Source organism: Phasianus colchicus, chromosome 5, assembly GCF_987193195.1.
Source record: "Phasianus colchicus chromosome 5, bPhaCol1.hap1.1, whole genome shotgun sequence".
NCBI classification, from domain to species: domain Eukaryota; kingdom Metazoa; phylum Chordata; class Aves; order Galliformes; family Phasianidae; genus Phasianus; species Phasianus colchicus.
This window is the reverse complement of record NC_143440.1, coordinates 56561320-56575504: the sequence shown is the minus strand read 5'-3', so window position 1 is coordinate 56575504 and position 14185 is coordinate 56561320. Positions and strand designations below refer to the sequence as shown.

General features: G+C 45.0%; 1 protein-coding gene across 7 annotated transcripts in view; it reads right to left on the bottom strand.

Moving 5' to 3' along the window:
• ARMH4 (armadillo like helical domain containing 4) overlaps positions 1–14185 on the bottom strand; it is a 53425-nt gene that overhangs the window by 30866 nt on the left and 8374 nt on the right. For all 7 annotated transcript variants that reach the window (XM_031605381.2, XM_031605382.2, XM_090141862.1 and 4 more), the window contains 3 exons: positions 13206–13418; positions 11789–12007; positions 1408–1659 (listed from right to left, as the gene is read on the bottom strand). In XM_031605381.2, coding sequence (XP_031461241.2) covers positions 1408–1659; positions 11789–12007; positions 13206–13418 — 684 coding nt within the window. The remainder of the gene's footprint in view (positions 1–1407; positions 1660–11788; positions 12008–13205; positions 13419–14185) is intronic.

Here is a 14185-nt window from a genome sequence, read left to right as displayed (position 1 = left end):
CCAACAAGGCTCTGCTCTAGGGCAAGGAGCCCTCACATCCCAGAGGAGGAATCAATGCCATCTTCCTCCTCTTCCCGTGTGCTACATGGGGACACACTTTGGAGTTTGTCAAACACTGCATTTCTTGACCACAGCAAAGCATTTGTACCTTTAGCCAGGACTGATTCATCCAAAGGCAGAGCCATCCATCCTCCTACATACAGTCCTGACCCAGGCAAGCAGTTACAGGTTTCTGAGTACAAAAAACATGTACCTTTCTTAAAGGCACCAAAAGATCCTGCACCAACGAAACATTTAGAATAACAGCACAAAGCTACCGAAGCAACTCTTACCATAACCCTATGTTTTCTACACTCCTCCAAGCACAGTCATGTAGTTCTCTAATACAGCGTCTCAAAGCCAACCAGAAAGTCATTAAAGACTTAGCATTACTTCCCTTGCATACCTCCTGCCCAGCATGGTGAGTTAACAGGACCTGTGAAACAGATCTGACATGCAAATCATCCAACATAATGTTTTTCAAGAAAGAGTTAGTGAGATAGGAGATATCAGGCCTGATGCAAACTCAGTCTGCCCTCATAGAGCAGCCCTCCCACAGGGCTCTTTAAATACACTCTTTGATTTATTTCAAAGGAAACTAACAATGCTCAAACAGGCTGGAAATGGGACTACATGGAGAGAATTAAACATCTAGGGGAAGCAACAGTTCATATAACTTAACACGTAAAAGGGGTCTGGGGTTTCTGCAGTTGGTGAGCCTCTCAGTACAGCTAGATCATCAAGAGCCACGCACATTTTCTGTACGGATGTCATTCAGCTCTCACTGATGCACCTTTCTAGGCAGAATAACACAGCCATAAGGCACAGAGTCTATGCACATAGCGGGAATAAACTGGTTAATGCTTTGCATGGGGTCTCCTTAGGGGTTTGTCTTGCTTAATGCTTTCAGCACAGGGTCTCAAGACTGGACCACACAACCCTGAAGAAATGTCAGTGGTGCGTACAAGAATGCCACTGAACTAGCAATGGGCAGATTAGCAACTCCCCAGCACACTTCACCCTCACAGAACTTGTATGCCTGCACCAACACACCTCAAGCAAAGGACACTAAAACTTCCCCAGGAATTTCAGCTGAGATACACAACACTAAGCTCTAGGAATGATTGCCATGCCTGGAGTATGCAGAGAGCTTCTCTCCCAAGCTAAAGGACACATTGTTTGGGACTCATTCCAATTTGACCAGTTGTTTCTGGGGCCAGGGTTTTCTCAGAAATACAGCTGCTCCACATTTAGCCAAGTATGTTGGAGGCCTGCTGAGATGTCCCAGTACAACAAGTTGTCCCACGCAAGATGAAGAGGAGACATGTCCTCCATAAGGGTAAGGGAAAAAAGGGTTTATTCACTCACCCAGACCCTGGTTCTGCTGTTCCCACTCAATGGTATCAGGAACCTGGTAGGACACCCCGGCCAGCTGGGCTGCAGGGTTCTCCAGGCCAGCTATGGGCTCCTGGGAGGTCTCGCCTGGAAGCGTAAAGCCTGGCAGCTCTGTGTCACCCTCCATGCTTTCATCCATAGAATCCATCTCTTTGTCTTCTTCATCTTCCTCTTCCTCCTCTTCTTCTTCCTCCTCCTCTTCGTCCTCTTCCTCTTCCTCGACCTCTAGTCAAGAAGACACAAAAGCAGTATCAGGAAAGGTCCCACAAAACAGAAGGTTCATACATCCCTATCAATGAGCTCATAATCCCCTCTCCAAAGGCAAGCCACCTTAACAAAGTCCTGCCTGTTTTCTGACATGAGAGACACCCAGAGGGGTTGATGTGGAAGAACCCAGTCCTGCCTCAAGTTTCTGTCTCCACCCTATTACCACAGCTACCAGCATAGAAGAGCAGCTATAAGAACAGAGCGTACACCCAGCAGGGCTTCCCACAGTGCCTCTTCCCAGCTTTTACTTAAAAAGCCAAGGCGTTCACCATGCTGTTACATGGTGTTACCTGTTGCCCGAGGAGGTTGTGGATGCCCCATCCCTGCAGGCATTCAAGGCCAGGCTGGATGTGGCTCTGGGCAGCCTGGTCTGCTGGTTGGCGACCTGCACATAGCAGGGGGTTGGAACTAGAACCCACCCCATTCTATGACTCCATGATAATTCCATGCTAATTTCTTCCAAATCAAGGATTTGCTTTTAAAACACAGCATGTTTTTTTCCAGCTCACCAGACAGGACAATTGTACTTGCCACCTTTCAGTTTTAGCTCTGCATTTCATACAAATGAGCTGCTATTTGAATTTAGTTGCATCATCCTGCTATAGCATGTCTTTCAGTATCTGGAAAAGAAGATCCTGCAAACAGTTATACCACACAGAGCACTGAATGAAGCTTACAGGAATGTAGTTAGATCCTTACATTCCCTTTATATTTTAGAAATACAATCTATCTTACGATGTGCTTAATGTGAATCTTAATCAAGATAAGAACTTTTTCTATCAAACTATATGCTTCCATACAGAATACACAGTCTCTGTACACCTGAGTATGGCACCTGGAGAGTGTTTGCAGGAAACCTGCAAAAATAAGTTAAAGTAATTCTTGTGCCTCTGCTGAGAGCAACACAGCTGTAAGCAAAAGATTTCCCAAACAAAACAGCAAAGGTGCTAAGCAGCCAGCACTCTGGAGAACATGACCATGAGCACATTTTCCCTGAATGGACTGGGTGGAAAAAAAAAGGTCAGAGAAAACAGCGATCAGATTGTATCTGAAAATCTAGCTTGGAACAAGGTTTTTAGAAGGCTTCTGTGATTTTAGCAAGCTAATTGGAGACACCTGCCAGGAGCTGGCTTTGAGAAAGTAAATATCCATCTCTGCACTTTCAAACTCCAGCAGGCAGCCAAGCTGAACACCTGAATTGAAAGTGCCAAGACTACTTATCACGCCTGAAAATCACCCAGCTCCATCCATCACCCCACAGCCACAGCACAAGGATGAGGATAGCACAGCCCTCACAGCACAGCTGCACCAAGGGGAAAAAAGGGCTCATTCACATGTCTGTAAACAGCTTTGTAACCCCCTACCCCAAATGCCATCAGCTTGCCTTCATGCAAGGCAGAGTGCAGAGCACCACTTGGTGGTCACAGATAGGAAACTGTGCTTCTAAAGAAATGCAGACCACACAGAGGTCAGGGGTACACAAGGATGGCAGGCACAGGCAGGCTGCTTACAGCACCCACTGGTCCCAGAAGATAGGGAAGAATGCATGCTAGGATGACAGGCAATGGCCTTAAGCTGCACCAGGAGAGGTTAGGGTTGGATATTACAAGACATTTCTTCTCAGAAGCAGCAGTAACAAACTGACACATGCTGCCCAGAGAGGTAATCAAGAGCCATGCTGCACTTAAGGATCTGGTTGGGATGGGTGAACTGTTGATCTTAGATGATCTTAAGGTCTTTTCATTTAAGAACAGATGATCTTAGAGGTCTTTTCCATTCTCAATGATCCTATAGTTCTGCGTGTCACACAGCCAGACCCCAAAAACTGCAGGTTTGTATGTCACATCAGAGTCTCTTTGCAAAATTATGTTTTACCTCCTAAACCAGTCCTGCTTGGCCCTTCAGAGACCTCCACAGCCACTCCAAAGAGGAGACTGAAACAACCAAAACTGCAAAGCCCAGCAGATGTGGACAGCATTTAGATTGATGTGCAAACACATCAGCAAGCCCTTGTGAGTTAGTTACTCTGTGGAGCATGCTTGCAAGTACTCAAGGCTAAGCTAAGGTTCTCTTGCACAGGAAGCAAGATAATCATACCAGTGGAACATAGCCCATAGCCAACATGCTAATCTCTAATAAAGAAATCTCTAATAAAGAAATGCAAACAGTTCTCCTGGTAATTGTGTGACACTATCCAAATTGTGCACTCAGGAAGAGCAGCTGCAGGAGCACTTCTGCACACCTGGCACCCCTTTGTCAACTAGAGCAGACATAACAGGCACAGTACTACTGCAAGTTCATCTTGCTCTGTAGACCTTCTTCAGTGTCTTGTTGTTTTCTTAACATTCACTGAAGTCTAGTTATCACGTGTCACATGCAATGTGACCCTAAGAAGGCCTAAGTAGAGTAAATGCTGTCTCCTCTCACTATGACTGCAGCACCAAAATACCATCCATTACATTCCTATTCCTTCCTGCAGTAAGGGTGATGCATAAGCAGACAATGGGAGAGCTACCTCATCTCTACATGTCGAAAAATGCAAAATCTGACCCTCTGACAGACAAAATAAGCACTGTGTTCTGTAACAGGCTCAGTTCTGCCTCGACTGACACAGAGGAAGAAAAATTGAGAATTTCAACACTTCCCTGCTGTGACAGCAATGCAATCTAAGCAGCAGGAATCCCCATAAAAATGAGATTCCTGCTTCACCTGTCAACAATTTTGGTTTTGAAGGACCTGACAACCTTGTAACAGGCATTGAAATGTTGAGTTTTTGAGAAGCTAGAAGGCACCAAGAGAAGTATGAGACAATTTTTTTTTTTTTTGCAAGCTTCCACCTTTATAATTTGCCATAAGGAGCAATGGTTCAATTTTACTATAGGGCACCTGCACCACTGCTGAAGCCCATAGCATAGGAGGCAACTACCTATACCTTTTAGATATTTTCCTTTAATGTTTAAAAGTCACTGTCACACGTTCACTGGAACAGGTTGCCCAAGGAGGCTGTGGATGCCCCATCCCTGGAGGGGCTCAAGGCCAGGCTGGATGTGGCTCTGGGCAGCCTGGTCTGCTGGTTGGCGACCCTGCATATAGCAGGGGGTTGGAACTGGATGAGCACTGTGGTCTTTTGCAACCCAGGCCATTCTATGATTCTAAGTGTTTTCACTCTCCACCATACTTAAACCATTATTTGCTAGATTTTGTGCACAGGAAAAATATCTTCCTACTCTAAGAGCAGCAAGGCTTACTAGAAGGTGACAACTTGACTTTCACAGTGAGTTCAAACAAACTGTAAGAAAAATCCTGTAAAAAGTTGCAAGACAAAACATGGAGGTCTCGATCTCTGTTCTTTGCACCAGACCCAGAGGACCCGATGGTGTCTAGACAGTAATGCAGAGCATCATTATAGTCCACAGTAGTCTTAGGCTGTGATAATACCAAATACTCAGCACTGTAGGGTCTGAATGCCTATGAGCATCTGATGAGCACCAAAGTTGCAATCGATCAGAAGCCAGTACTAATTGGCTTCCAGTGGTGAGCCCAGTTCCCATGACTTCAAGAAAGTGGAACCTTTGCTCCTGTGCCAGCACTGAGCAGAGCAGCTCAAGAGCTGAGCTACCACTTCAGGGAGCTACAAGACAGGCCTGGCCCTATCTGAACACAAGCTAAGAAGGGAGAACACTACAGAGCACTAACAGCCACCTAACAGTGACCCATGGGGATGTTATTCAGCACAATTCTACTTTTCAAGAAATCTTGGCTTGCCAAAACACACCATGGAACTCAAGGGACCTTACAGAATCATAAGATCACTAACACTGAACAAGACCTCTAGGATCCTCCAGTCCAACCATTCACCTATCACCAATATTCCCCACTAAACCATGCCCCTCAGTACAACATCTACACATTTCTCGACCACCGTGGCACATGTGTGCACACAGCATAGGAAGCAGAAGTGGGTAATTAAGGACAAGACTGGGAATGAGAGGTGCATGACTAGAGAAATGGAAGAGGCATTTAGAAGTCTCCACTAAAGGACTTCTTTCAGTACACTTGTAGTGTGGGAACACAGCCCATTTTCTGCAGTGCTTTTGTAATCACAGATAGCTGTCAAGACAGAAAGACCTTTCTAGGAGAACTCTTATTAATCAATTGCTTTCATGTGATCAGTGATAATGCCACCATCTGATGTTTCCAAAATGCTGCCAAGAACTATCACTTGTGACAAAGCCCAGCTTGGAAGGAGATGACTGGCAGGAGAGTAGAAAGGCTCTAACGTTGCCCAGCTTTCTGGGTTGCATACAGACACCTAAAGTGGAAGCAGAAGCTGTCCAGGCTCTGAGTTGCACAAACACCTTCTGTGAATGGAGGTATTAAATGCCTGGCCTGCTGCACAGGTGAGAAAACGGAGCACTGAGAAGAGTACATCAGTTGGATGGGTTCTTATCACACAAAGCAAGGCACTAATCCTAACTCTGCACACCTAAATTTCAAGATAAGAAACAACAACAACAACAGGGAGCATTCTCTGCTACATCTAGGAGAGCAAGCAGGACTGAAATGAGGTTTCCTTATGAGCTGCAGAAAGTTTTCAGCATCCACAGACTGCAGAAAGCACTCCCCAGCAGAGGGTTCCATAAAGATGGTAACGGTTTGGATTCTGATCCCAATCTTCCTCTCATATCTGAGGGGATTCACACTTACTTTTTGAGTCCTGGCTTCTCTCTCAACACGAGGAGCTGATGCACTTGTAGGAGAAAAAAAGTATTCCAGCAGGAACTACAGTCTGCTCCTGTATTAAGTTCTGAAATGCTCATTCCCAAGTGCTGCATTTCCAGCAGCATTCACTACAAAATTGCTTTCACACTGAGCCTGGCTAAAGAGAGGGTTCAGGAGCAAACAGCTATTTTAAAGTTTAAAAAAATGAAAAAGAAATCAGAATACTGCAGAATACACAACACAAACTGTAATAAGTTACACAGTAGTTCACTGCACAGCAGCTCTTCCAGTCTGAAGTAGGCAGCTGCTGAGGTGGACAGTTTTAAAGAGTGATTTATCAAATGAAGGCATTTGAATCAGTCCAGATTTAACTACCATGACCTGTAAGTTGATTGAATGGAAGAAGATAAATGCAGAGTTTACTTCTCTCAACAAAATGGTTTCCTACAGAAGAGGCCTGTAGCATGGTATTTTCCCCCTCCCCCCAGTTACAAGAGTGTTCCCATATGCAAATCCCTCTTTCCATTGCAAAGAAAGCCATTTAAGGGTCTCTCTTCAGAAGTACATAATTTAGCTATCTACTTGGGAAAAGAGTAACTAACAGACCAAGGGTTGAAAAAGTGTCTGATTTAAGCTGCTTTCTAGACAAATGCACAGGTGTAACCAGCATGGATCCATTGCTGATGACATGAACTGTGGTTAAGTGTTATTACAGGCAATAGCCTCCAGGATACCAAGGTTAACTCCAGTCCTACCTAACACCAAGGGTGAAGATGACTGCAAGCACACTCATCTCTAGACAAAGCCTCACGCCACTCAAAGCACAAAGCTCCAGGATTATCCTGATACAGAAGCAAGTCGTCTGGGTGGTTTTGAAAGAGCCAAACCATTCTGCAGCATTGCCTGCTCTGCTCCCCCTGCCCAAAGGACCATGGAGAAGCCTCACAAGCAACAAAGCCCTACATGGGCTGAGAGACCCCAGGCAGCAGCAGCCCAGAAGAGCTCCTTGCAGAGCACTCAGAAGGAACTGCCACATACCTGCTTAGCTGAATTCTCCTTACTAGAGCTGGAGGGTGAGCTAATCCCCAGATTAGGAAACAAAAGCTTCATTAAAATCTTCACCCAGAGCCCAATTACCTTTCAACAGCATCTGTAGGGGTTTTCTGTCACTTTTGTTCAATTGAGAGATAAACATGGGAAAAACTACAACCTCAAGATATTTTTTAGACAAATGACAAGTCAGATACAGCTAGAAATTTCAAGGTGCCTATCCAGAACAGTAGAATGGGTCAGACTGAAGCAGGCCACCTACCTGCAGAGCGGTGGCAATCAGGATCAGATATCTAAGAAAGAAGTGCTAGAGTTTTTTTTAAATACGTGGTTCTTTGGTACAAAGGAGAAGTAGGAGTGAACAGCCATCATCCATGAGGAAGATCAAGGTCAATCTGTACTAAAGGGACAGCAGTTCTCATTTCAGCAGCAGAAATAAGCTAGAAGCAATAGGAAGTGTGCACCAAAAACATTATTAATTCATTTTGCATGTGCTTTGTCTTAAATCTTCAGATCCTTGCCAATTCAGCTGATATCCGAAGAACTGGTGGGGAATTATAGCCTAGTGTGGTTAACTAGCCTGATGCTAAGTGCCCTTCTTATTTACAACCCTGCAACCTCATTTAAATTTTTAATGGGGTTGCAGAGATTTAATGAAGCAGGTCTAAATGCATACAGTCAGGGTCCGAATAGCAATTGAACTCAAAGCCTTGATTTCCATTTAAAAATAAGTAACACTTCACATCAGAAAAAGGATGCCTTGTACTGCAATGGCTTAAAAGTAAAGAGAATTTGAAGAGTCATTAAAAAACTGAAAACCAAGGACCAAATATGTATCAGTAAAATACCATGGATATATTTTGTGCTATATGATACGTTCCACTGTTCTAGAGCAGCCTTTAATGTAATCAGTGAAGTAAAACAGAGTTAACTGAAACCAAGATACAGTGATCAGGTTCCTTACAGCTGCAGGACACAGGATTTGCTAACCCCAAAGGCAAGTCCAGCCCCATATCTTTGAACTGCTGAAGGACTTCTCAGCCAAACATTGCATTACACAGGCATGCACCAGCTCACCAGGAACAGTGCTGTGCTCTGTCCTACGCAGCAGACACTTTGACATAGATGATCCAAGCATCCTACAAATGATTTTCCCTATGCAAGTCAAAAAAAATTTGGAGCTGCCCAAGGTCTATGCTTTGCTTAGCCGTATGTTGCTAGGCTCATGAGAGCAGTCTCTCCATAGCTCAGGACCTGTTCCTAAGCCTGTAACTGGCTCATTTTTATAGTGTCATTAATGGTGGAAGAGACCAATGAAGATCACTTAGTCCAATCATCCACCTACCACAGATATTGTCCACTGACCACATCCCTCAGTGCCACCATCTCCACAGTTCAGGAACACCTCCAGGGATGGTGACCCCACCACTCCCTGGGCAGCTGTGCCAACACATCACCTCTCTTTCTGAGAAGTGTTTCCTAATATCCAATGTGAACCTCTTCTGGCACAGCTTAAGGCCATTACCTCATCCTATTTTGTTATTGCCAGCAGAGCATGGCTCCATAAAATAGACACAGCTCTAGTACTCCTCACACCAGCACTAATCTGTATTAACAACTGTGTTCAATTTATAATTTGAGAACCAAGGTGAAATCCTATCCTTATTAGCAAGAGAAGCTGCAAATCAAGGCTGACTACATCTATACTTATGTATTTGCTCATTCAATGCAATTCTTGGCTGAACCTTTCCTCTTCAATGTGCCTTCCCAACCCCAGGATTACTCCTCCACCATAGCAACAAGGACTTCACCAGCTAGCCAGATTCATCAGGAGCTCCTCAAATTCAAGACCTATACAGCTTAGACTTTAAGTTGCCTGTTTTCAGAGCTATTGGCCTGCTCCTGACATCACACAACAGGCAGAGCATCTCCCACAAGCATCCTATGAATGCTGACCTGTGAAAACAGCTCAGCCCCAGCAGCAATGCTTAGATAAGCCTAGATGACTGAACAGGAACCAGCCCTAGGGCTTACATGCTGTTGTAGAGTAGTTTTGGATGTTTTCTTTTTATAGATCCACTTCAAAAAGTGCTGGGAAGCTTACAGAATGATCCTGAACAGATAAATTGAACTAGATTTTCTCCTTGGATCCTCAAAGTCTTACAGCTTTCTCTGGAGTGTAGGGCTTTCCAGAGAGATGCTGAAATTTTGGGCACAGGTACAAAATACAGCATTAAGTCTCACAGACAAGTAAGGCTCATCCTCAGCTGTGTCCTGTCCCCAAATCCTATAATCCCCTTATAGGATTTCTTTAGCTTGGAAAGGCAAGTAGAACCAGTCTCACTGCACAGTCCAGGCAGGAATATGCTCATTACTCTGCTAATCTCTCCAGAGCCTGTAGAGATGAGGACAACCCTAACTAGAAGGCTATTCAAAACACTTCATGTTTATCTGTGCAATTTGAGATTTTTTTTTTTTAATTATATCCAAGCCAAGCAGGTGAATATACTGATGCAATTAACTGCAAGCAGTTTGGCACAGATGGTCCCCAAGAAACAGAACTCTGAACAGCAGGGGTCCATATTTAATGATGAGCCAGGCCCTCAGCAAGGCAAGGCAGCAAGCCACACTGAGCACTGTGAGAGCCAGCTGAGCTCACCCAGCTGCCTGCACTTCTTCCACTGGTCAGCAAGCACCAGGACCTCCCCAGGGACTTCATTATGTCTGCAGCAGTGATGTCTGATCTTGCATCCACCTGCAGTCTGGGCACTCTGGGCTGGAGCTCAGTGTAGCTCTGTAGGAAAGCACTCCTGTGCATAATGCATCTGGTACCATGTGGATATTTGAGAGTAAGCACTAGATTATTGATATTTGGGAAGGAATACATCAGCCTTCCCAACGCCACTCCACCCTGAGGTGGAGGTGCTCACTAACTGCCGTTACCAAAAGATATCAGTAAACAGTTGCAGCTCAAAAGCTTCCTCTGTGCTTAACTGGGGCAGTAGCATCTCCAGGCAGAAAGCCTGTCCTCAAGTGGTATTTGCCCCACTTCACATAGTTAGGGATCACCAATCTACACACCAGGGAAAGTTCATCACAAAGCCTAAGTTATTCCAAAGAGTTTTAGACCACAAAAAAAAGCTGTGGCAGTTGTCATAAACATGCAGCATAACAAGGAGCACCACATCCCTTGGATGACAGGCACCTGCAGAGCTGTGCCTCAGAGCCAAGGAATCCACATCCTTGCACTACTAGAGATCCATTGGGGAAGGAGCATGTGCTGTCACTCCTGGCAGGTATTAAAGCCAGCAGCAAGCCTGATAAAGGGCAGGAGCTGCAGCATCCTGCACATAGAGGGGAGGGCTCCCTGCCTTTGCTGTCCTCCAAACTAAACAGGAATTCAAGCTATTGCTTCATGCAGAGAAAAGATGCTGATTAGCTGTTGTCTGTGGCACCCCACCTCTGATCAGAAGAAAAATACCATCTGGCATACCACCCCTGGAGGACTGCCAACCTTTGCAGTAAAATATGAAGGTAGGAGAAGGTCAAGATAAAGGGAGGGAAGCAAAACAAGCAGGAAGATTAATCCCTGCCAGGTGGTGTAGGCCCAGACACTGGAGTACAAAATAGGGGATAGATGAGCAAACAGAAGAGTCGAAGTGAAAGAAACAACAGGAAGAATCAAAGCAATTCTCTACAGGAAAGTTATGGATGAGCTGAAGAGATCAGTGACAGAGCTGCAGATAGATTTTAAAGAAGGACCCACTTCATCAAAACCTTGTGTGAATTTGCATCAATGAGTTTTGGTGAACAGCTGAACTAGAAGAGCATCTCAAAGGGGATGCATTCTTGACCTCCCTCAGCACTGCCACAAAAGCATGAACATGGCAACACTCACTCCAGCAAGGTCTGAGGAGATGCACACTGAGGTGGCCATCTCATGCTGAGCCCCTCCACTCACAAAGGGATCTCTGGCTATCTGAACATGCTCCCTTGACTGCTTGCTTGGTAGAAGCTCTGCAGTAGATGCCCAGAAGTAGCCAATGATAATTAAACCCAAGCTACTGCTGTTGCTTCCCCAGGAGAAAGTCCGTACTTCCTACCACAGCCACTAGAAATCAGGTATTCTCCACAACACCTCACTGCTCATTTCCTATACCACCTGGAAGGGGACAGGTTTTCCAACAATTTTATTATCAACAGTAAAACATGCATAGCCGTGTAGCAGACAGACCAATTGGAAGCCCACATTATCAGGGTAATTTCTCCTCTCCACAGGAAGCCGCCTGCCCTTTAGTCTTGAGAACAGTGGTACCTTCTGACTCCAGCCGATCCAATCCATAGGTTACAGCTGTACTGATCTTCCTCACAGCTGGAAGAGCTGTTCTCCTGACAGATGATGCCACTGATGCTGGAGTCACCAGGACCATTGTTTTGCTGGATGGTTCCTCTGTTTGCCCAGACTGCGTAGCCAGCAATCCACCCAGAGATGGAACAGCCTTCTCACCAGTGACCAGTACCACATCTGTGAGATCTGCAGAAGACAAGAAATTTGGCACAACAATATAAAAAAAATCACCATTAGAGTTGGCACTGAGGGACATGTGTTGGACTCTATGATCTTTGTAATCTCTTCCAACCTTAATGATCCTATGATTTAAGAATGAGCTCCTTAATGAAAGCTTAAGCTCAGGAAAGAAGCTATCAGACACTTGTACTCCTTGCTACATTAAGTGATTCTGCTGTAATGACAGCTCCTCTTTCAGGACAGCCAGCACAGGAGGTTCCCTTAGTGAGAACAACACTAAAAGTTTTACTTCCATTGTTTTGAGGATCCATTGCAAGATTAAAGCACTGAGACACCAGATAAGGTCTGAATCAAGTGACAGATCTAGTTGTATACTGCAAAGATGAGAGTTACTTGAATTTATAATTAAATCCCAGAAGCAAATTAATTAGTGGTAATTGCTGGAAGAGCCTTCTCCCCCTACAGAGCAACCTTACTTTAAGGGATACAGTGGAAATTGATTCTTTCCTTTGATGCTCTGCAATGTAAGAATTAGCAGAAGTGCTGCCCAGCAGCAGTTTCATTGCAGCAGCACCTACTAGTACAAAGGTCATTTTGTGCTAAGGGGGCCCTTGCTACACTCAAGCAGACAGGCTCCTGTGTATGCTTGTCAAGGTGACATCAAGCCAGCAGCTGGATAAACATGACAGCTTAAAGCACTTCTGTATGAGCTACATCAACCCTGGACACAAGAGCAAGAACTCACCATCAGAGGACTCAGGGTAGGCTTCCAATGGCCTCCTCAATTCTTACAAGAAAACCCCCTTCACTTCCACATTCTTTCCTACGTGAGCTTTTTTTCCTCCTTTGGACCAAACATCAGCAATCCAGAAGTAATCCCCCCCCCAAAAAAAAAAGGAACTGGCTTAAATGATTGAAGCTAAAATTCAACTTGTGAACAAGGATGGGTGGGGGTTTCACATGGTGGTTTTGTTTAGGATAGCTACTTCATTTTTATTTGGGACAAAGATTATGCCCTGCTGGCACATCTTAACATGACTGATCTGCATGAGCATAAAGCAGCAGCAGCCCAGGGCCAGAAGGCAAAGAAAAAAGGAAGTTTGACTCTGGATGCCGTGTGAAGATTTCAGTGTACAAGCACTAAAATTGGTGCTATGCACCACTGTGTTTTTGTGGGAGAGAACCTGCAAAGTTTGAACCCTACCTTCCACACCCGGAGTTCTCACTGTGGAGGTGCCTGCAGCTGTCAGCATCTGGGTGGCACCAGGGGCACTCAGCATCTGGGTGTCCTCCCCACTGGTTTCCTGGGGAAGGCTTGCAGCTCCTGTGCCCTGGGCAGGAGCAGGCAGCAGCGTCACAGCTGTCAGAGCAGCAGCAGCCACCTCCTGGGCAATAGTTGTCACCTCCTGAGTAAGGCCTGCAGCGAGAAGCAGCATCAGCACCAACTCACAGGACAGCTGACAGTAACAGAACAGACATTTGAAGAACTGGCACCATGTATTACTTCCAGTCACAGTGTAAACAGCAGATCTAGTCGGTTTGCAGCTTAGAAACATATGATGCCCCATGTATAGCACAAAAGAAAGTAGCAAAATCAATCCTTGATTAGTTAGCCACCCCCTTGTAGACCTACCAGAGCACTGCAAGTCCATGGTATGGAAACAGGAAAAAAAATAAGAATCAAGCAAGGCTGTCTGCATGGCATTTTTGGTGACTAACTCTCAGAGCTAAGAGACTCAAGTTGTGTAGAGTTTATTTTCTACTGCACAAGTATTATTTATAGCTTATGTTTTCCCAACACCTGGGAATAGCAGAAGGGAACCTGCTGAGAAGTCAAGTGGCTATAAATTAATCTAGAAATTAATCAGTCTTGTTTCAGCATCAGCATGCAATTAGCTTTGCATCTCTTACAGCAGAAAACACATTCTGGATATAGCACAGAGGAAGTTGTCCCTTTGTCTCTATAGTCCAAGGGACAAAATTAAAGGTACCCAACAGACATTAAAAAGTCATTAGCCACAGTTCACATTCCTAACCACCCTAGGCACATGCCGTTGCCCCAGAGAAGCCCCCAACCAAGCTTTGCTAAGTCATTAAAATAATCTCTTTAGCAAGCATCAAGTTGCTGCTGATGAGACTCTAATTTTCTATTGAGACCTTGACTTTCACTGACATCCTTCACCC